The 23,986-nt window shown below is 41.7% G+C and overlaps 1 protein-coding gene across 3 annotated transcripts; it reads right to left on the bottom strand.

Moving 5' to 3' along the window:
• Window positions 1-1,021: 1,021 nt before the first annotated feature.
• Window positions 1,022-23,677, bottom strand: LOC148027816 (uncharacterized). 3 transcript variants are annotated; one of them, XM_087689521.1, is made up of 6 exons: window positions 23,489-23,677; window positions 22,349-23,228; window positions 21,310-21,588; window positions 3,223-3,312; window positions 2,089-2,809; window positions 1,857-1,995 (listed from the first exon to the last, which is right to left on the bottom strand). In XM_087689521.1, coding segments are annotated over exons 1-6 (2,088 nt in total). In that variant the 5' UTR covers window positions 23,605-23,677; the 3' UTR covers window positions 1,857-1,993. The 3 variants fall into 3 exon arrangements, with proteins under 3 accessions (XP_087545645.1, XP_087545646.1, XP_087545647.1); XM_087689519.1 differs by having other exon boundaries at window positions 1,022-2,809; window positions 23,489-23,676; XM_087689520.1 differs by having other exon boundaries at window positions 1,022-2,809; window positions 22,349-23,254; window positions 23,489-23,628.
• Between the last annotated feature and the right edge of the window lie 309 nt (window positions 23,678-23,986).

Here is a 23,986-nt window from a genome sequence, read left to right as displayed (position 1 = left end):
GTTTCATGAGTTTTAAGTGTTACAAATTATTAAGCCAAAACAACAAGAATTCAAGAAACAAACTAGTCATTCCTAGCTGTACATGTAATAACCAGCCAAGCTTCGAGCTATATAGAACTTCAAGGTGCAGCAGTAATCTTGAAGACCAGCAAAGTTGAAACTAAACAAATACAATGAAACTTGGTGGTGTACAATCAAGGACACCCGTGCCTAGCTGCACGTGTAATAACCAGTCGAGCTTGGGGCTATGTAAAACTCCAAGGAGCAAAAGGAATGTTAAAACACATCTACACTAAAACAATACACGTGAAACTATGAGGACACCCAAACCCAGTCACATACAACAATTCGCCTAGCCCTGCTGCTTCTTACTCCTCAATTTACTTCAACATCATCCCTTGTGAAAAGGCCAGTACTAAAAATGCACAACTGGTCAAAACTCGCGATTGTTTTTGTCCACAACCCCCAAAAGCTAATTTATGTGTGTACATGTTATACCTATATAGGTTATCACCAACTCAATTCATGTGTATATTTTTCATCCACACTTTCCAGAAGGCTACCTAGTCCTGCTGCTTTATACTCGATTTGCTTCAACATCATTCCTTGTGAAAAGCCCAGTACTAAAAATGCACTAATTTATGTGTGTACATGTTATACCTATATAGGTTATCACCAACTCAATTCATGTGTATATTTTTCATCCACACTTTCCAGAAGGCTACCTAGTCCTGCTGCTTTATACTCGATTTGCTTCAACATCATTCCTTGTGAAAAGCCCAGTACTAAAAATGCACTACCAGTCGTCAAAAACTCACGATTATTTTCATCCCCAATCCCAAGAAACTAATTTATGCATGTACGTTATTCCTGTCCATGTTATCCCAACTCAATTCGTGTGTATTTTTCATCCACACTTCCCGGTGGACTAATTGATGCGTAAATATGTTATCACCGACTAAATTATATTTTAACAGAGCCACATCACCAAGAACCCATCTTCTTGCCATATCATTTGGATTTGAGATCCAACAAGTTCAGCACAAGACTCCATGAAAGGCAAGAACTGTCAAGGGTATATTACTCAGCTACCTTGCTAAATTCAAGCCAAGTACAAATGTATACAGCCCATCGTGAGAGAAAGAAGTATGAAGAAACAATGTACACCAATAGAAGTTCAGGTTTGACACAGTTGAAAGACAAGGATGTGATGAAGCTCAACCTCAGCTTTCAAGTCTTACAATATCCAGAATCAGAAAAGCCCGGTTCATGAAATGGCAATTGGCTGTTTTGAATGCCCTTTGCAGATAAGAGACATAAATCTGCAAGGGTTTTCTCAAGTAGATCTTCTTGGTTCAGTGCTCTTTCGTTTTCTCTTTGAAACCTCACTGGGCAGTTTTTGGGATCGTGAAACCTCATCACTGCCAGGAGCAGCAGAACCCTCCACAGCATGCACTTTTTGCTCTTCACAAGTTGGACAAAACCAGGTACCTTCAGGAACACCTTTGAGAGGAGGTCTCAGACAGTATGTATGGTAACCCTCATCGCAACCATCACACAGTAAAATACTGTCGTCGTTTTCATCTTTTCGGCATACCCTGCAGAGACACGAGGGACAGTACCAAGTCCCCCGTGGCACTTTTTTCAAAGAAGGCCTAAGACAAGATAAATGATATCGCTTATCACATGCAGAACAATTGATGATGGTTTTCTTGCCTCTCTCTCCACAAACTTTGCAGCCATCCTCATCTTTTAAAATGAAAGCATGCTCTGGAAGTTCATTTACAATGACAGGTTCTTGAGATTCAGAAACAGCAGGATGATCTAGAGAGAGAGGAACCCCTGCAGAACTGTTTCCACCATCCTCTTCAGGAGATTCATCTTCCACAGGAGCCAGGGACTTCTCAACATCAGGCTGGTCACTTGATGGAGTACAACCTTGACCCTCATCAGCATGTTCAATCTCATCTGAAACTACAGGTGCTTTCTCTACCTCTGCACAGGTTGGACAGTACCAACATCCATCAGGAGCTGTGTCAATTGGAGGATTTAAGCAAGCCAGATGATAAGCTATCTCACAAGACTCACATAATAGAAGATCATCATCATCTTTTTCACATACTGCACAAACCACTCCTTTCCTACTATCTTGTGGTTCCTTGGTGATTTCACTTGTTTGCTGATTTCCTTGTTTGAACATCAGTGACAAAGCTTCAACATCATCACTATTTCTTGTTCCCGTGCATATATCTTCATTAACAGACGATGCAGAACAAGCAGGACAAAGCCACTTAGCTGAAGGAAGACTTTTTGAGCGAGAAGCTGTACAGTAAGTGTGAAACTGGGCATTACACTGCATGCAAACAATATGGTCTGTCCCAGCCTTCAGCCCACACACTTTACATGCACCTTCAGAAGGATCATCCTGTAGCCCTTCAGACTGTATCCTTTTGTTGTGTTCATTGTTTTTCTTTCCTTTCAGACTTGTGGCAGGTTTCTTCACTGGCGAACTGAATTCCTGAGAGCTGGTCTCCACAGCCTGCAATGTCACTCGACCTTGACCTAACAAATCCTCAGAAACAACAGCCTCTGGTTCACTTCCAGGCTTGTTACCCTTTTCAGCTACCCCTTTGCATGACATACCTTGGTGTTCACTCTTTGAACGCCTATTGGAACGAGGCCATCTCTTCTCAAGAGTGTCTCCCTTATCTGGAGGCGCTTCCGTCTCTTGTTCAGGAATGTCAATTATGGGATTGGCAGTGCATGGGAATGTTTTCTCTTCAGACTCAACTTGAAACAGGCTCATCACCTAGAACAGACAAAATTTTAGGTTTACAGCACTTTACAGCCTCTTTACTATCACTACACTCATAACAGGCCCTTCAACCTGTTGAAAGAGAGATACAACAGATGGAATAGCAGAAGAGAGCAAAACTCCTGATTGCAAGGAGGACAAACAAGCCCATCCAACTTTGTATTCCCATCCCTAAAGCTGTAATAAGTATGCTCAAAGCATACTGCTTGTCACATGTTTATTAACAACCCAACAACACCCTTCCCTCTTAAGAAGGAAGAAACGCAAACATGCATATAGAAAAAACTTAAGCAAGTAAAGGATCATCATCCCTTCTTGATAGAATTGTCAGCTACATCAAGAAGGCTTTATTGATAACTATGATGAGCATATTATGTGAACTATCAGCCAAAAAGAACACGTATTACCTGTTTACTGTAGAGGTCATTAGAAAGCTCCGAGAGATAAGTTGCTAATGTGACAAGTTCATTCCCCACAGAGCTAACATTCTTCCAAACCTTCAGTAACAAAACATGCATAATCAGAAACTATTCATACTTGAGAAAGAATGTAACTTCTAAATTAAGTATTGGACTAGCTTAAGTGATCATCAATAAGAAAAGACAACTTCACATAAACAGTTCAGGTTAACTAGCTTCCTACTAACACTGGAAGCAAATTAAGCTGTATTCCACCGGTGGTTTGTAATCAATGGCTTAGCGACTCATGTCACGTAGCCTGCACAAAGTATTTTGATCAACAAATATGTCAGGCTACAAATGGGTTCCTAGCCTCAGTTCCTGAGTTCAATACTAATGACAACAGTAGTTTGTAAGTGTTGTATACACCCTAGCATAAAGGTAGTCTAGCTAGGGCATGCACCTAACCAAGGCACATAGAGCTCCTCACTCTTGGACTCCGGGCCCTAGGACACATACAACTGACTTGGACTGCTCTGTAGGAGTTGTTAGGCCAACCTTGTCTTCATGAGTTTAGGGTTCAGTAGAACATACGCGCCCACGTACTCACAGTGAACAAGTGAACAGCAGGAGAGGAGAGTGCTGGAATGTCACATCTGCTACATGAGAATGATATGAAAGTACAATCCCTAAGGTACTAAGTACCACACCCACTAACAGGTGTTTACATGGGGATAAAATCCTTCTCTAACTAGAAGGTAATGTGGACAAGGAAGCATTCACACCACGACTTAGGAGGAACACGATAAGTGTAACAACCCCCCCTCGAGTAAATGATGTGTACATATACAAGGAATAGGCAAATTAATCCCCAAATGGTATCAAGCTTGGAACCTTGCGAAAGGCATCAAACTTCTCCTCTGAGAGAGCTTCGTTAACACACTTGCCAAGTTGTCCTATGTGGGGACATACACTAAGTCAATCTCCCTTGCATGAAGCCGCTCTCTAGCATAATGATAATGCACCTCAATCTGCTTAGTGGAATGAAAAATTGGATTCCTCATAACTTCCATGGCCCTCTAACCGTCAATATAGATAGGAGTGTGTGACTCTTGTCCCACACTAAGATCAACCAAAAGGCATCTAAGCCAGACACATTCCAATGTAGCTGTAAATGATGTCCTGTATTCAGCTTCACAACTAGATGTGGCCACAGCAAATTGCTTCTTGTTCAACCAAGAAATACATGAATCTCCAAGCATGAAACAATTACTACTAGTGGAGAACCTCATGTCAAAACTACCAGCCCAATCACTATCTGTGAATGCATGCAAAGAGAAGTGCCTTTTTAGAAAGGCCCAATGTTTGAGTGCCTTTGAGATAACAAAAGACACATTTTTAACTACTTGCGAATGAGTAGTACCAAGGCTATGCATAAACTAATAGACCCCAAACTGAATATCGGACCATGTATTACACAAATACAATAAACAACCAACAGCCTACTAGTAAAGAAAAGCATCAGATGGTACTCTTGCATCCTGAAGTGTAAACATATGGCCTATCTCAACTAGAGTAGAGATAGGCTTGCAATCTTGCATTTGAAAGCGGTCAAGGAGCTGCCCAATGTACGTAAGACTGTTGCAAAATAATATCCCCCTCAACTACAATAAATTGTATGCCAAGATAGAAGTGCAAGTGGCCAAGATCTATCACATCAAAAGCATGTTGCAATTCAGCTTTCAAGGCTAAAATATGTCTCTCGTGAGATCCAATCAACAATCCACATAAAAACTAAAAATCAAAAGGTTATCCCCATTTTTGTGAACAATAAGTGTGCTTTCAATGTGTAAATTACTAAAGCCAAGAACAATCAAGTATGCATGTATCTTTTCATACCATGCCCTAGGTGCCTACTTTAAACCATAGAAGGCCTTCTGCAAATAGCACACCTTGTTTTCTTACCCTTTTTTAACAAAGCCAAGAGGAGGTGTGACATAAACCTCCACACGAAGATCACCACTCAAAAAAGCAGTCTTGACATCTAACTAATGCACATGCCAATCAAAGTAAGCAGCCAAAGCAATGACACTACCAATGGCCGGTCATACATAAGTGGATGCAAACATCTCATCATAGTCAATTCCATAATGTTAAGCATACCCTTTGGCAACAAGATGTGCCTTGCAGCAATTAATGCTACAATCAAATCTACATTTTAATTTGTAAACACACTTTGTGCCCATAGCATGCATGTCAACAGGCAACTCACATAGCTCCCATGTGCCATTTTTATGAATAAAGTCCATTTTTTATTGTATAACTGCCATCCAATGTTCATTTCGTAAAGCATCATACAAAGAGAGAGGTTCCTCATTGCATGCAATAGCTATGAGTGCCTATGCAACCAAGTTACCTTGTGCATGGGGAGTGGCTATTCTAGTTCTATCAAGAAGAGAAACATATTGTTTGATGTCCCATAATGTATCTGACAGCCATTGAGGGACACTTTAGCTTCTTGAATAGCAACCTCTCATCAACCACTCCATCATCAACAATGCCTTGATCAATGGGCTGAAAATCTAGCTGCTGTTCAGCGTGCATTTGCTACTGATTTTGCGACTGTAAACCCTCAATGGACAGCTGAAATTGACCAATGACCATCCACTATCAAAAAAAAGTATAGCGTGTCGTTCAAGGAAACAATAGATATAGGGCTCACAAAGATCAACGTAAATCAATCTAAGAGGTGCCTCAACTCTATGTGTAGACTACTGAGGAAATGGGATATATTGTTGCTTCCCAAGCTGACATGCTCTACAGACATCTCAAGCTAGCTTTAGGCAAGGAAGGCCTCGTAGACTTTCGAGATGTGGCTAATGCCTAGAAGCTATTCAACATAGAGTTCTCGACTGTTGGCTTGGTAAGAAAATGAATCATGTGGTATAGGCTATTAGGTTGTGCCTCATCGTGAGCAATCACTAAACCAATCTAGGAGTCAAAAACCTTGATTGTGGTCGTTGTAAAAAAAACTGCTCACCCCAACCAGTAAAGCTACTAAATAAATAACAAGTTTATCCCAAGCTAAGGAACATAGTATAAATTGTCTAGCGAAGCCAGATCTAGACCCTTGTCAATGGCAAAACTAACGCAACCTTAAGCCTTGATCTTGACCGAAAAGAAGTTTCCTACGCGAACCTGCCCGACTGCAAGGCCTCAGATACAGAAGATGTCCTCTATGGGAGTCATGTGATGTGTAGTTTCACTATCCACAATCCAAACAAGTGTTGATGTGCTCGTTGTTATAAGTGGGCCTCTGCAATAACCTCATCGAGAGGCAACTTATAGATGTGGATGAGACTCGCATTAGATGCCTCTATGGAGACAATGTGGACCTCAGTAAACTAGTTAAACAAGCCCTTTAGAGTTGAGAACGTTATCAACTGAGATGGCTGACTGGTGGCAATGTGGGTCTGATCTTTTTACTGCCCCTTGCCATCACACTGCCTCCCCTAAGGGGGATTGCTCGACTGAGGGGTGAGGGTCTGTGACTTGGATTTTAGTATTGTGCATTTTGCCTTTGATCGATACTCATCAAAATGGCCAGCCTATTGACAATCTTGACAATACCTATTTTTCTTAGGTACATTCTGCCACTTGGCTTTGAGTTGAGACAAGAAGATCCCTTGTAATTCCCTTGCTTGATTTTGATTTTCATTTGAAGTTTGATTTCGTTTACCCTTCCCTTGTTACCTCTTCTAAGAATAAGTAATAAGAGTCCCCCTCTGAAGAATTATTAATATCAAACCGATCAAACAACCATGCGTAACGCGATAGCTGACATTCAAATTCATAGAATGTGGATAAATTGGGCAAAGAAACCACTTGCTACACAAAATTGAAGTATTTACGCAGCAGCTTGTTAAGAAACAATGTAACCTAATCGTCACAGAACTTAAAAGCCCCTGCAATGGAGAATTCGGCAAGGAGACACCCATACTCTATTGTAAAGCTCAGTTGCAAAGTGACAAAAGTTCGAGGAGTGAGCACCAGAGTTCAACATTTATTGGCTGTTGTAAGCCATTTTCAACATGTTGTTCATGTTGTACAGCACCTTCATTTTCATTATCAACACCTGCATTTTCATAATCAACAAGCCTATCTTGTTGTCCGTGACCTCCTTGTGCTCTTATTTGCTGTCCATCATCATCTGGCTCAAAAATAATCGGTTCATCATCAATTTCAGCCTGTGGTACAGCACCATGAGGCTCATTTTCTGAAGTAATAGGTAGCTGCAAACTCTGAAATTTCACCTTTTTCATATCTTCATTAGAGGCTAAAGTATCTATCAACAATTTTCCCTCATTAAACACAACATTACGGCTGCAAATAATTTTCTTGGACTGAGGTAACCACACTCTGTAGCCAAATTCACCCTCATCACCATAGCCCATGAAAATGCCTTAGGTGGATTTTGGATCAAGTTTGTTCCTAAGCTCATCCCTAACATGCACAAAAGCATCACAGCCAAATATGTGTAAATGGTCATATGAGGCCGATTTGCCACACCAAACTTCCTCAAGGATGCCATTATTTAAGGACCTATTTGAAGAGCGGTTGCAAATGTGAACCGCGGTTTTGGATGCCTCTCCCCAAAATACATGAGAGAGATTAGCAATGGACAGCATGCACCGCACTCTTTCACATAAAGTCCTATTATATCTTTCAACCACCCCATTTGAAGAAGGGCCGTAAGGGGTTGTAAGCTCCCTCTTAATACCATGCAAGTCACAAAAGGACTTGAATTCAATTGATGTGAACTGACCCCCATTATCAGTTCTCAAGCATTTCAACTTTCTACATGTCTAAGTGGTCACAAATGCATGAAAAGTTTTAAAAACAGCAAATACTTCACTTTTCTTTTTCAACAAGTATACCCAAATCTTCTTGGAACAATCGTCAATAAAGGAGACAAAATATGCAGCACCACCCAACGATTTCACAAGCACACTACATACATCACAATACACTAAGTCCAAGACATTGGACTTACGAGAGACACCAAAGTAAAATGAATTTTTTATTTGCTTTCCAAACTGACGCTCGTTACAAAAGTCAAGTTTAGAGTCTTTTCCATCAACCCTCTTCAAAGAGGTAAGGACATCAAGTCCTTTTTGGCTCATATGGCCTAATCTCTTATGCCATAAATCCAAGTGGCTGCAAATTTCAGCAACTACAAGAAACTTGCCATTCAAGGCTTTACAGTGCAAACAATACAAAGTGCCCTTCTTGGTTCCCTTTGCAATCAGCATGAAACCCTTTTTCACTTTCCACAAACCACCACCAAACAATGTGGTGTAGCCATGCAAGTCAAGCTGACCAACAGATAGTAAACTCTTTCCAATGCTAGGCACATACCTGACATCTTTCAACACAAGCTCTTGACCATTGTCTAAAGACAAGTGTACAGTGTCAATCCCATCAATGTTGCAAGCATGGTTATTTCCAAGATACAAATTTTCATAACTGCCTGCATTGAACATAGCAAAACTCTCCAAGCAAGGAGTTACATGGAAAGAGACACTAGAGTCTACAATCCAAGTCTGAGTGACACCATCATCAACTGACAAGAGTGCATCAATCACATCAACCTTGGTAATCTGCATATCCTACATGTGATATACAAGGGCATCATAATCATCTACACATAATACATCAGCCTCTGTATCTGAAAGCTCCTCTATGACCACACTAGAGGCCACATTGGCCTTTTCTTTGCCTTTGGTTGCCTCAGATGCATCTATCTTATCTTCCTTCTTTTTATCTCCTGCATTCTTTTTTTTCTCTTATTCCTTCTTGTAATACCTGCAATGAGGTTTCTTGTGGCCCTTCCAACCACAGTGATAGCAAGGAAGGTCACTCTTTTCCTTTCCTTTGCTCTTGCTCCTGTTTCTCTGTCCTACATTTGCATTTTTCTTTCCAGCCCTGCCTCTCACATTATAAGCTAAGTTGTTGCCTTCTCCACTAGACATACGTCTAATTTTATCACTCAAGATAAAACCCCTCACCCCATCATATAAGAGATTGGGATTATTGCTGAGTGAAACCACCAAGGTCTCCCAAGAGTCAGGCAATGTCATGATCAAAAAGATCGCCCTCAACTTATCATCAAAGTCCAAATTTGCATCTTTGAGCTGATTTAGAATCCCTATAAATACACTCAAGTACTCAGCTGTAGGCTTTGACTCATCCAGTCACATATTCACCAACTTGCACATTAAATGCACCTGATTAACAGGTGTGGTGATCTCATAGGTAGTTTTCAACTTCTCCCATATTGCATAACCTGTATCTAAACCCTTAATGTCTGTCAAGATGTCATCAGTGGCACCTATCTTTATGTAAGCCACGCTCTTTTTATTTACTCTGGCCCAATCTGCATCAGACATTAGTGCGAGTTTATCTTCTTGCAAAGCATCCTCGCAATCTTTTAGAAACAAAATGCCTACATGCGGTCTTTCCAAAGGTCAAAGCCATGGCCATCAAACCGTTTGATTTCCATCAAACTCTTGATGTCTGAACTTGAAGAAGTTGCAGCCATTTTATCACAAACACAAGAGTAAATGCACTAAATTGCAAAAGCACAAGCTGAATCAGCAAAAATACATTGTTGTTTTCAGCTAGGGATAAATCTCAACTATTTGTACATGAACCAACCACCATACAAGGAAAAAATGCAGAAATTTACCAAATTTTGCGCAAATCCCCAAAATTTCAAGTCCAAAATTGCATCGATGTCAGTCAATCTAACCCAGCTGAGCAAAGTTTTGCCGATACATGAAAAGCCCCAAATTTCCGGGATCCAATGTCAAGAAATTTTGCTCAAAGGAGAAAAATTCTGACTAATTTGGTAAAATCCCCAAATTAATTGAGGTCACCACACGCAATGTCTGCAATTTCTGACTTCAAAATCACTGACGGGCATAAGAAATGTCAAATCTAGGAGAAGCCCCAATTTTTCGCGCCAGATTTACACAGATCTGTGACTTGTGCCTCCAACGCCTGAACTCTTGCCAAGAGTAAGTGGTGATTGAAAGGATTTAGGGAAATTTTTTATTTTTTGCTAAGAGACCTAACATGGGGGTCCATTGACCCATCAAGGTCGCATCGTCTATCTGCCGACAACTTGGCCGTCACTCCTCGTTGCTGCCGACAACTACAGCATGGCCCCCACTAAATGTGTGCCTGCTAGACCCGCTGCTAGACCCCAACGACTGGTCCTGATCACGAAGAGTCTGTCAATCCTGTTGATCCTTGGGGTCCAACAGCGGGTCCAGCAATTATCGACGACTGTAAACTGTGTCTTATGTCAGATGTCAATCACGTGTGCATCGAGAAACGTACAGAACCTTGCTCTAATACTAGTTGTTGTAAAGCTCAGCTGTAGAGTGACAAAAATTCGAGTGAGCGTGAGTGTGACAGTTGGAGAGAGAGTGAGAGAGCAGAGTCAAGTACGATTCGATATGAGAGTACGAACAATGTATTGATACACAAAGAATAAAATGTATTTATACTTAGGACACGTAAGGATACATTCACATGTACAGTGTGTGTGTACTATACACGGGGGTTGAACCGGGCCTTTATTCCAACATACTCAGCCAACTTAACTTTCAAGTCATCCCAGTCAAAGATTTTGAAGTATTGAAACTCATGGTCAAGATTTATTCGATGGGTCCTATCCTAAGCTGCATAACGATCAATCAAGAGTGCCCATCACTCTGACGCTACATCAAAATAAAAAGTTGAGAATGAAACTCAGACAATAAGCCATGCTTCAGCTCGACAATAGCGGAGACATTCCTAGCCTTCCATGAGCGGACAACCTTGTATGGAACAAGTGTGGGATTGGGTTGGGGTTCCAATCTCTGCACAAGATTCCATATGTTTTGTGAATCAATGACATGTCTCATCAAGTTTAACCAAGTTGTAAAGTTTGATCCATTAAAACGAGTCTTGTCATTGAATGCATGCTTAACAAAAGATGAGGTAGAACCATGAGGTGTCAGGAACGTGGGGTAAGATGCATGTGAAGGATAAGATGGTGATGGGGGTGCTAGTGGACATATCTAATAAGAAGGAGAGGGAGGAAGAGGTGGATAGGCAGAAATAGACTGTGAGTGTCCAATGAGTGCCGATCAATATGGAGGCACTAAAACATGAATGTTTCCATAAGGAGCCAATGGAGGTGGAGACACTAGGACACGTAGGCCCTATCCAAATGTCAATTGGAACACAACATAATGACTAGAGGGTCCACTAAGTAATGCCATGGAGACAAACTGTGACTCCAACTAATCTACACTCAGAAGAGATTGCGGGAAATACCCAAGCTGCAATGATTCCGAAAGTGTGTAAGAAAAAGGTGGAATACCACCCAACTGAGAAAGAGATGAGGTCCTAACGATTGTGCCTAAGTTTGAAGAACCCCCCGATGTGGTGAATGAAAACACATGCGATCTTACATGAAAGGCAACATACGGTGCACTTAATGGAGGCTCAAAGGATGTGGCAACGGAATAAGAGGGTGGGATGGAAGAAAGATTAAATGCATTTATGATAGATGTAGATGTGAAAAAATAATGTGGATTCCTTTTGTCCATTAAATGCATTAAATTGAAATCATGATGATTAAGATTTACCTACTTCATTTTAACCTTTGAAAACAAAATTGTTTGAAGAAAAAAAAGAGCAAGGAGTACTGATTGTTTCTTGTTTCAACTACTTACCTGGTCTTGAGTTCATAAAGAAATATCTGTCTTTCTCAATACTCATAAACCGGAAATTGTTTTGCACCCATCCTTTACTATGAAAATCCTCCATACGAATACAAGAATGAAAATCATCATTAACAAAATCTGAAATGGTAAGCATTCCTAGCACTCGAGAGAATAAGTATAAAGGCAATGAAGTGTACTCTAAATCAGTTTCCACTTGTGGATAGTCAGTCATAAGTGGAGATTCCGTCCTTCATACATAGTCACAGTAGATCGGTGCACTGAATCTAAAAGGTGAAATTCAAACTCACCTTCTATCTACTATAGGGCTCTATGCATCAAAATGAGATCGTACTCAGCTGCAGTGATCTCACAAGGTCGTGGAACTCCATGGTAGTCCAATGTCCGTCCGGCCATGTCAGAAGCTTATGAAGCAAGCTGTGAGATCCACTCCAGCTCATTCCTTCATGGATTTAGATAGGATGTGAAAAGTGATGTGAAAGTAATATTCAAAGTCATCTACCCTTCTGTTATTCTTGCTTCTTGTGTAGAGCTTTCAAATCAAGGCCTAAGTCTCACAAAACTCAACTCTAATACCATGTGAAAAATACTCAAACATAGAAATACCGTACAACAAAGCACAAACTAATAGAAGAACATAGTTACTGTTGGAGTAACTCAAAGAAAACGAACACATAGAATAAGTGAAATGATATGACTATTAGATATACAATACTCATGCAGCAAACACACTATGTAGAGGAATAAATATTGTACCTCAAACTCCTGTATCTCAAAGATCAAGGCACAAGTAATGAGCTAAAGAGTATGTCATACTTCAAACGGATCTTCAATCACAGCAACATAGCCTCCGAATGTCGAACAAACGCAACCAAGGAAGGCTAAATCTAATGGAAACAACAGTGGAGGAGAGAAAAATACTAAAAACGCAGCTCAGAAGAGAAAATAAAAAACACAAGTGAGAAGCAAGAAATACTAAAAACGCTGGCTGCAAGAGAGAGAAAACAGCAAATGCAAGCTACAGGAGAGAGAGAGACTATGATGCAAGAAAAACTAGCAGTAGCAGTCAGAATGCTAAAATCGGCTCTAAACGGTGTATAGCAAGCTAGAAACAAGCACGAGACTGTTGTAGACAACAATGGCCAGCTTGGACCGCAATGTTCTTTGCGTGTCCAAGGTATGGGCAATAAGCTGAAATACCTAAAATCTACAAAAACCAGATTAAGGCTGAATGGAAGGTAGCATACCTACTTATGGAAAGTTTTGGCCCTCTCAAGTGGGTTTGTGCTTATGAGATGCAGACACTCTAGGAATATATTTCTTTTTAAATAAACAAGGTTTCTTCCTTAGTTAAGCATGTTTTGGGGCTATTTAAGTGAAGCTAATACATTTTAAGCTCAACAGAGACATCGACCCTGAAGGCCTTTGATGTTGCCTTGACAGCCCCATACACTCCGGGGTGGATTTTTGACAATGGTGCCTCCCGGCACATGACTCCTTTAACAACAAGTATTGTTCATTTGCGGCCTTCACATGGACAAATTCTCATTGGTGATAATTCTTCTATTCCTATTCACGGATGGGGTAATATGCATCTTATTTCAAATGGGTAGAGTGGTGCCCATACATCCGAGGTGCTTTATGTGCCAACCTTGGGATACCATCTACTTTTGGTACACAAGCTTTGTACCCTCGGCCTCTTACTTGAGTTTGATGTGGATTCCTTTCAGATTCTTAATGGTGAGTCTAGAAAGGTCCTTGCTTCAAGTTATGAGGACCTTCACATGGACAGATTCTCATTAGTGATAGTTCTTCTATCCCTATTCAAGGACGGGATAATATGCATCTTATTCCAGATAGGTAAGGTGGTGCCCATATATCCGAGGTGCTTTATGTGCCAACCTTGGGATACCATCTGCTTCTGGTACACAAGCTTTGTGCCCTTGACCTCTTTCTTGAGTTTGATGTGGATTCCTTTTGGATTCTTAATCGTGGATTCAGAAAGGTCCTTGCTTCAGGTTATGAGGAGAGTGGAGTCTACAAGTTGCCAACTTCTTCTGCCTTAAATTCTCTTCTTTTTATCTCTCGAACACAGTTTGAGCTTTGGCATGCTCGGTTTAGTCATCCCAACTATGATTACCTACAAAGGGCGTCTACTAAGGGACAACTTGTTCGAGTGCCAAATATTATGGTGAGCCAGCAGTCGTGTGTATCTTGCATCCGTGGAAAGCAAACTCGTGATGCTATTCCCCACAAGGCTTCGAGGTGGTCTTCAACACCCTTGAAGCTTGTTTCTACTAATCTTTATGGACCGCTGAGGGTGGAGTCTCTTAAATGGAGCTTGTATCTCAAGCTAATTGTGGACAATTACAACAGGATGACATGGGCTTATTTTTTAAAGATGAAGTTGGAGACTTTCTCTCACTTCACAAACTCGTTGCTCTTTGAGGAGAACTGATCAAGCCGGAAACTAAAGACCTTACAATCGGATAAACGTGGAGAATTTATTTTTAATGAGCTTGCTTGTTTTTGTACAAATCACAATATTCAACAGGAGTTTGCCAACACAAACACCCCTCAGGAGAATGACATATGAAAGCGAAAGAATCGTAGTGTAATTGAGATGGCCCGTACCACGATGGAGCATCGACAGACACCTCAATGTCTATAAGCTGAGGCTATGGCTATTGCATTCCACATTCTTAATCGATCCTCTACTTCCGTTGTTGTTGGGCACGTACCATGATGGAGCATCGACAGATATATGGGCTAAGTTGTGGCTACCGCATTCCACAATGTTGAATACAAAAGGACTAATCAGTCCCTGCACACAGCCCACAGCATCAGTGAGAGCACCAGATCAAGCTGATGATGACGGCAACACCGAAGACAGAGAAAGATGACAGAGCTGGAGTGTGCACTTGCCAAGGAAGGAGGAAAGATCATAATCTATCTGACTACCAAGTGTAAATAGCCAAAAAACCCAAAAATTAACCGACCTGAAATTTGAGGCCAAATATATATCTAACCAACATTTAATGCTGATAAAAATGCCAAAAATACTCACAAAAATCCCGAAAAGAATAGACAATGTCCAATAGATGAGATAGGTTGAAGAATGCAAAAACTACCTTGAAAAATGCAATAAAATCTTAACTAGAGGAGAAATGCAATGAAATGCAATAAATTGAGTGCTCTAGAATGAGTTACCTTCTCCGTCAAAACAAGTGATAGACAAGTCAAAGCTCCTAAAGTCCTCATCTAACTCAAACTAAGGCTCACAAGCAAGAGATGACAAGGCATGACAAACATGACTGCTAACACCCCCTCTTAGATCCTAGATGTGGCAGAAGGCCAAGGGAGAAACGGATCCTGGGGTGGCAAGGGGAATGCCAATGTCGATGAAGTCCGTCAATGAAGACTGTCGATGAAGAAACTCCTTGCGATCCTGGAAAGTCCCCCTCTAAAACAGTAGGGATCAAGAAATCCACGGCCGCATCACCAAGATTGTCCCCCTTTAAAACGGATGGGGGGTATGAGGAAACCACTGGAGAAGAGGGTGGGGGACGAGAAGGAACCTGTTAAAAAGAGGGTGCAAAAGCAAGAACGGGTGTAGCAATAGACAACTACCTCATAGGACCCTGCATAAGAGAAGGGGAATGGAGCCTATGAAGCCCGCTCTCCTACCAACATGTCGCAATAACAGTCCCTGTAGAAGAATCCTTAATACAAATAGCCTGCTCAGTGAAGACAACCCAAGTACCAAGCCTATGAGGCCATAAACTGAGAGGAGTGGAAAGCCCAAATCCGAAATATAAAGAGCTTGTGAAAGGAAGCTCGAAACGCAGTCGAGAAATGAAGGCAAAGTGCCAACACCACAAATAGGCACCGAAACAATGTCACCAACAATGACTGAACCCTCAAAAGGACATAGATCCTGCAACAAATCACCTCGTGGAGTCATATGACTAGAAGCTCCACTATCAACCAACCAAGGTCTCTCGGAGATGAGGCAACCACTGAAGAAGGCTCCTCCAAGTCAACAATATGAAGGAACGCTAACTCATGGTGGGTAACCGCCGGAGTAGAGCTAGAAGGCTCATAGGTTTTAGCTCCATCCTTCGCTCCCGGACGAAGATGAGGGTATTTCTTCCAAATTTCTCCTCTAGATGTGTCTCCTTCCCATAGTATGGGCATTTAGGCTTCTCCGAGTCGGGGTCAAAACTTGAAGAGCTCTCTTATCTTTTAGCCTATGACGTCCCTTTCTTCTGTGTCCCCCCTCCCGAACCTGCAACAAAAGCTGTAGTGGAGTGGGTCTATTGGCTACCTCTTTGGCATACTCATCATGCTCCAAAACAAGAGAAGCAAGCTCCTCCCAAAGAAGCTTCTTACAGGTCCTCGATATAAGAAGGCTGGTGTAAAAGACATCAAACCAGGGAGATGGTAGCTGAGTCAAAAGAATCATCCTGCCAAGGGACGCAAGCTCATCCCTCATGTCCTCCAGCCTGTTGATATGATCCTTCATGGAAGAAGAATCATCAACAACGAGCATCCGTAATTTCTTCTCGAGAGTAATCAGATGGGGAAATGTCTTCTTATGGTACAAAGAAGCAAGCTTTGTCCACACTTCCACTGCTTTCCGCAACCTGCGCACATGCACTAGGGCCGAATCCTATAAGCTCATAAAGGGGAAAGATCGAGCTCTCGAGTTCAGCCGATCCCATAAGGCCACGTGATCCATCGATGATCCAACAGTGGGATCCTCCATTGGACAGGGAATAGGGTGGGTAACAAACTCCCAAAGATCGAAGGTATCAAGGATACACTCCACCTTACACGACCAAAGCGAGTAGTTAGAGCCATCAAGCCGGTCTTCTTTGGGCAAACAAGGGAGGATGGACACCTGTATAGAGGGTGCCATGGAAGGCATGTGAAGGCCAGCAGAACGAGCCTTCTATCAAACATGGAGAGAACGAGGAGGAGAGGGATCACGTACAAACAGGCTAGGTGACCTCTAGTCATTGCATGAACTAGCATGAAAATCTCTCCGTCTCTCAGAGGAAGAAACAGAGACCCCATCCTCTAAGTCCGCAAAGACATCTTCGTGTATATCAACAAAAACACCCACAAAATCTGTCTTTTATGTGACAACAATGACAAAATAGGAGGACGTCAACTATAATTGGTGTAGACATTGCGCTGGATATTGTCGCATGATGTAGCAACCTTGTATTTACATAGGAAAATGATTGTGATATTGACGACTCATCCACAGAAGATGACGGTTTGAGCAGAGGAGCAAACGCCAAGGAAAAGAACAATCACCTTGATGTAGATGCCAACAGAGCCCCAGATGGTAACGACTGCCACCTTGATGTTGCCACCAAGCCTCACAATGAGGTCGCCAAGCTATGGATGAAGTTGTCTTGTCTCAAAGAGGATCGCCTCTGCACAGGAAGAGTGTGGATACAAAAAAACAAAACGCAAGTGATTTTGGCTATGTTTTGGGCAGTCTAGGTGATCTCCGCAAGAAGTCAACTTTGTGTCACTCTTAGGCAATGATACCATACTCTCATACATGTGAGAGTGCACAACGAAAGAAGAAACTCGAACACAGAGGAAGAGAGAGACAATGTGCAAGAGAAGAAGAAAAGAAGCTTGCACTGAACAAGGAACAAATGCTAAATACAGAAGAACTGATCAATCCCTGCATGCAGCCCTTAGCGTTAGTGAGGGCACCAAATCACATTGATGATGACAACAGCATCAAAGATGGAGGAAGATGATGGAGTCAGAGTGTGCACCTGCCAAGGAAGGAGGGAAGATGATAATCTAACTGACTGCCAAGTGAAAAATAAATAGCCAAAAAATCCAAAAACTAGCCAACCTAAAATTTGAGGCCAAAAATATGTCCAACCAGCATTTAATACTGGCGTGACCAGCATTTAATGCTAGTAAAAATGTCAAAAATGCTCAAAATTTTCCCGAAAAGGGTAGACAATGTTTGGCAGGTGAGGCAGGTTAAAGAATGCAAAAATTGCCCCGAGAAATGCACATAAAATCCCGATTGGAGGAGAAAATGCACTAAAATGCAATAAACTGAGTACTCTAGAAAGAGCTACCTCCTCTGTTAAAACAAGTGATAGACAAGTCACAGCTCCTAAAGTCCTCGTGTGACTCAGACCCAAGGCTCACAGGCAGGAGATGACAAGGCATGGCAAACATGACTGCTAACAAAGGGGGCTACTCTTTCTAGATGGAGTGGCTCTAAATGGACAAGTGATGTGGATTCAAGACAGTCCACTACAAGTTTTGTTCTCTCCCTTCGTTTGGGAGCTATCTTATGGAGCAATAAGGAGCAATCTACTATGGCACTTTTTTCTACAGAGGCAAAGTACCACACCCTTTGTTCAACTCCTATGAAGGTAGTGTGGCTCCATCGTATGTTGGCAAAGATTAGCTTTTCCTAGACTAGACCCACTCAACTACTCATGGACAATCAGATTGCCTTAGTTTTGGCTAAGAACCCTTTATTTCATGCTCGCACAAAGTACATTGAGGTTCAGTACCATTATGTTTAAGAGCAAATCATCAATTCTAAGCTATCAGTAGTTTATTGTCCCACAGAGCACAATGCAACAAATCTCTTCACAAAGTCTTTACCCAAGGCTTCCATGCTTCATCACATGAGATTGTTGGGTTTATAGTTACTCTTAGGATTTGAGAGGGGATGTTAGCCTGTCTATTTTAGAGTTGTCAGTCTATCATCATTTGGTTGTGAGCTCCTGTCAAAGTCTGACAAATATATGGGAGCTCTAACAGCTTAGTGTACTTTTGATGAGTGTTTTCTGGTTTTACATCATTCCACTGCCCTCAATCATATTGTGGCAGCCTCGTCATCATCGAGATTGTCACATCAACATTCATACTGCGACCATCTTTTTTCATAGACACCCTATGCTATTGGACTACATTTATTGAATAGGTAATACTTATGGTAGGTCAATCCATTTTGGCCACGTGGACAACAGGTCAGCTAATTTTGCCACTATTCAACTTCTGTAGTTGCTTATTCGCTCCTCCATCTTTGGTATACTCCTCCGTCTCCGGTGTTGTTGCTGCCATCGTCATTCTCAGCCTGATCCAGTGCCCTCACTAATGCCTCGAGCTGTGTGCAAGGACTGATCAATCCACACTATTGTATTCAACATTCATATTCAGTCAATGCTGATTTCTTTCTTCATCTTCCTATTGTCTCTCTCTTCCTTTCTCTCGGTGTTCATGTCCTATGGTGCTCTCTCACAAGAGAGTCACAACTCACATAGTGAAAGGAGCCTTGTACAACATCTATAACTTCTCCCACACATCTAAAGATGTCTCATAGGAGGTAACCGGCAGAAGGGCCTCTTTAGAAATGCAATTGAGAAGAGGAGAGTAAGCAAGAGCATCATTTGTATCTCAAGTAAGAACTGCTTCTTCATAGTCGTCATGTTCCCAATCTACTGGAATGGGATCTAGAATTCAAGGACACACAATAGCTCCTCACACAACATACCACATGGACTTCTACACAAACCATGCTTTAATCACAGCACTCTAGGTGAGATAATCAAAACCTTTAAGCTTACCATCAGCGGAACAAGAAGGAGGTGCTGTTATGTAGGATAGGAAGTGAAGAGAAAGAAAAGAAGAGAGAAATAGAGCGTATGGCCCAAACACAATGTCAACAACGGCTGATCACAAAATGAATATTGTAAACAAAGTTAATCTGATCAAACACAGGCGACAAATAGGCAGCCACCAAACACAGGAATCAGCCTGAAAATTGTCACTCAGCCTGCAGAGGGTCAGAAACCTGTTAATACAGACAGCTCAAGCACAAACGCAGAGTTGAAAGCATTAAATGCTGCCATACAGCAGGTGGAATAATTGCCCAAGCTAGCTGAAGGTGGAGGACAGGTAAATGCAGGTAGAGCTGCTCGAAACACAGACAATCAGGGCAGGAAACAGGCCATTTTGGCTGCTGAGATGGTCACCCAGACTGTAGACAGGTCACAGCAGACGGCCAACAGATCTGCAGCAATGGAAGGAGTGTCTGACACCATGTCAGAAGTGGGTGCAGCAATGGAAGCGTGTGCAATAGACTGCACAAACACATGAGAGAACAGAAACACTGCATGAAAAAGAACCCAGAGAAGAGACACTCGAGAAATGGAATCCATATACCAAGACGAGACTGTACAAACTCGATGGTGAGTCACTGGCTATGAGCACCGACTCCCTCTCCACCAGAACCTGCAAGTATGGTGTATGCACAGTGACTGCAGAGGACAGAGCACCAGCCTGAATATAGGCAATAATCATGATCAGGTCGGTAAGTAAACATATGACCCAATAAGATCAGTTGGCCAAAAATATGTTAGTAGGCCATCAATAAAAAGGCACCAAAATAGTGCAGCTAGTACAAATAAAATAAACAGCCCAATAAGGTGCACAAACTCACACATGAGCTAATTAATTTGCTAACAAGATCATCAAAAACCTAGATTGACCAAACACATTCAACCCGTAAAACTGTCCAGAGTGCAAGGTTACTGTAAGATATGACACTCTCCTGCATGATTCCATCTTATTCTTTAAAGATATTATCGTAAACTATCATTCTTTAAAGATATTATCGTAAACTATCAAATTACCATAAAGCAAATCCGTAGATGAAAACCTTCGCAATGTCTCAATCCTCAAGCAAAGGTCTTAATACTACACACATGGGTGTAAAGCTCACAAGCAACATACACTAACAAGCTACCCTAGTTATTCCCAAATAATAAGGCTTCAGAATTAAAAACAAGATCAACATCAGGCCCCGTTTGGAAAGTAAGAAGCTTTCAAGCTAATCAACAAGTAATGTGCAAAAAAGTCATTAGATGCTAAAGAAAACCTAATTGAAAGAAATCTGGTAAACTAGCCTATCTATGTTACAAAAGAATTGGGCCTTGCACAATGCATGAACCACTCTTCCTATGCTAGTCATCAACATGATCTAGGCAGCAAAAGGCATGTACTTCAACTATTAATATTCCTCAACTGAGACCTTGTATTCCAAGACCATCAGCATTGTTAGCACACAAAGAACAATTTCTTCAATGAAATTCTTCACTACGAGAATTTTCCTTAGAGAAAAACAAGAAAAACCATGCAAATGCATAAACTCAAAACATGAAACTGCCCTTCCTGCATAAGGCTTCATCAGGATTTAATGTTCAAAAGTCATTCTGAGGGTAGACACAAAGCACACCTGTTGCATGTCTGCAGAAAACATCTCTGGTTTTTTACCATAAGCTCCCGTGGACAGTCTCAGATAAATCAATTGCAGATCTAGAGAACCAGAAAAGGTAGGCGTCTTATTTTGAAATGCAGCTTCCAAAACCCCAGATGATGATCCGCGATTCAACAAGTGACTGAGGGCTCCAAATTTTTCAGCTGAAATAATGCTCCGAAGAACGTCTTGGCATCGCTGTGATACCATGTCTGCTTCTGGGGGCTCTTTTCTGGCTATGTGCAGATTGTCACCACCCTGACATTATGTGCACCAAGGAGAAGTTATTGAGATACCAAAACTTCTATTGTGACATAATGAAGCTAAGTAGCCAAAGGGTATCAGCACATTCTCAGAAGGCATACAATGGTAATGATCAAATTCCGCAAAAGAAAAGCATCACGTGCAAGCTTTCATTATATTTATCAAATCTTACATCTGGGAAAGACACAGAACTGGTTAGGATCACACTTCAACCATGAAATGAGATGTTAAAGTTATCCTTATGCGCAAACTAAGATAAAGGCACTAGTTACTTAGCGTGGGCAAAGTTTGACTGTGCACAGGCTGAGCTACTGTCATTTTTGAAACCAGTGAAAGAAGGAAAGCCCTGGTTGATGAAAGGTTTGTAAGGTGCAGATTTGTCAGGTGGAAATTACCAGAATATGCCCCGCTTATGTTTCTGAAAGAAAAGATTACAAGAAGCACAGCTATATATTCTATCAATATAATTCAGAGTTCTTGCACCACCACCACTTAAGCAATTCTCCATCAGACAGTGAACCTTACTAGTTATGCTGGATTGGCCACATAAGAAAACTCTTGCCTTCACCCGTTTGCTCTGCTGTGCAAATCTTGGTTCCTATCGATCAATTTTTCTGAGTTTTGCACCTTAAGACCTTCTACAATGGCTGTTTCCTATTTGAGGTGTAGGGATAGGAGAAACTTGAAACAATTGACCTGATTTTTGACCAACATTATGAAAGACATTACTGGAAGAAGGAAAATGCCTATGCACCTTTTTCCCATCAGCAATCTCTTGGCCAGTCTGTATGTTCGGACCTTGACTGTAAGAGGTTTGGAATGTTGGAACCGAAGAGTTGTCAGTTTCAATTTCACCAATATTGGTCACTTTTTTGACAACTTTGCCATTGCTGAGATTGGCCTGCGACTGTCCACCTTGGGCTTGTATGCGGCTTGTGCTTCCAGAATGCTTCTTCATACTTCCCAGAAGACCAAGATGCCTGGCAACTTCGAGACGTGACCTGAATTTTTCTTGTGCAGGGGAGATGAAAAGCTTAGTCACTTTAGACGTTCCATTCCTCTTCTGGATCTCAACCTGCCAGCCATCTTCAAGTTCCCCACCATATCTCTGGATAAACTCTTTCAAGTTCTCTATGGAGTCTTGCTCCTGAGAACTGCTCATTTGTTGTCCAGTACCTTCTGCATCATCCAGTGAACCCATAGCTGACTTGAGCATCAACTTGAAATTGGTATCATCATTATTTATCATGTTTGTGTTTCTGTCTGAATCTTGGAGATGATGCAGGGACATAAGCGAGTCAACTGCTTTACTTCGATGCTCGTCACTCTCTAGTGTCCTCTTTCCCTGTTCATCCATGTTGCTTTCTTTCCCTGAAACAGAGCGAGGGCGCAGCATCCTCTCTGGTTTGACCATCAAGGGACCATCCTCTGCAGCTTCAAGCACCTTCAAAACTGGGTCATCCTGTTGAGAACCCTGCTTTTCTTGTTCATGGGGCACCTTCATGTCAGAACCCCCAAGAGATAACTCATGACCTGCATCAACCCTTCGCTGACGCTTTCTCTTATGGTCTTCAGTCATTCTCGCCATGTCTTCCACGGCTGAATAGCCTCTTTGAACGGTGTTGTCATGCACCCTACAAATTCTCAATCAGCATCCCCCCTGGAGAAATCACGAATTCAGGCTTATTTCTTTGGCGCAAAGCCCTTCACAATTAGGCCCAATACGCACAAAGACAGAGACTTAGATGTGAAAAGATGTCAGGCTATACATAGGACGCCATGCATAAACAAACCCTGGGGTGTGCGAAACCCTCACTCGTACGGCAAAATGCAGAAATGCAATTTTAGCTTCCCGCAGCTTAAAGGGGGCAGGAAAAGGCGGGAGAAGAATTACCTGGAGTTCATGTGACACGCCAGGCGGAGCCGAAATGGAGTCTTCGGATCTCGCACGCATGCAGAATCGCCAGCCTCCTTTCCAGCTTCTAGGGTTTCCTGAGATAAGGTGACCATAAATTTGCGCGCAGAGAGAGAGAGAGAGAGGGAGAAAGAGAGAGACGATCGAGAGAGTTTTGAGAATGTAGAGAGTTTTTTTCTGGAATAACTATGCCTTTTTCCGAGTTCTGGTCATTCTTTCCTTTTCATATAAACGGTACTCTTTCAAACTTTGACTACCTTAGTAAAAGCTATTTATAAGAGAACCCCTTATATAGCTTCTCTTAATGGGTTTGATTATTACTATATATAACACATCAAAGCTATAAAACATTAGTTAATCATTATTGATAAGATCTAGTCAACTCTTACAAGGTTGTCATCATGGGTCATGTGTATGCATCTCATTGACTTTGAGTTCGAGGAAATAACATTTTGGTTCTATGAAAAAGAATTAGGT

The sequence above is a fragment of the Lygodium microphyllum genome, chromosome 12 (genome assembly GCF_053477565.2).
Source record: "Lygodium microphyllum isolate KBCC chromosome 12, Lygodium_microphyllum_v1.1.10, whole genome shotgun sequence".
In the NCBI taxonomy this organism is placed as follows: domain Eukaryota; kingdom Viridiplantae; phylum Streptophyta; class Polypodiopsida; order Schizaeales; family Lygodiaceae; genus Lygodium; species Lygodium microphyllum.
The sequence above is the reverse complement of the archived record's forward strand: the minus strand, read 5'-3'. Positions and strand labels throughout refer to the sequence as shown.

Bases quoted from the DNA above. Each gene is read 5' to 3' on its own strand.
- LOC148027816 (XM_087689519.1), bottom strand. From the start codon at position 23,604: ATGGTCACCTTATCTCAGGAAACCCTAGAAGCTGGAAAGGAGGCTGGC. The intron at 3,313-21,309 runs GTGTGCTTTGTG...TTGTTACTGAAG, and splicing joins TTTCTGCAGACATGCAACAG to GTTTGGAAGAATGTTAGCTC. The intron at 2,810-3,222 runs GTAATACGTGTT...TGTCTGTTCTAG, and splicing joins ATGACCTCTACAGTAAACAG to GTGATGAGCCTGTTTCAAGT.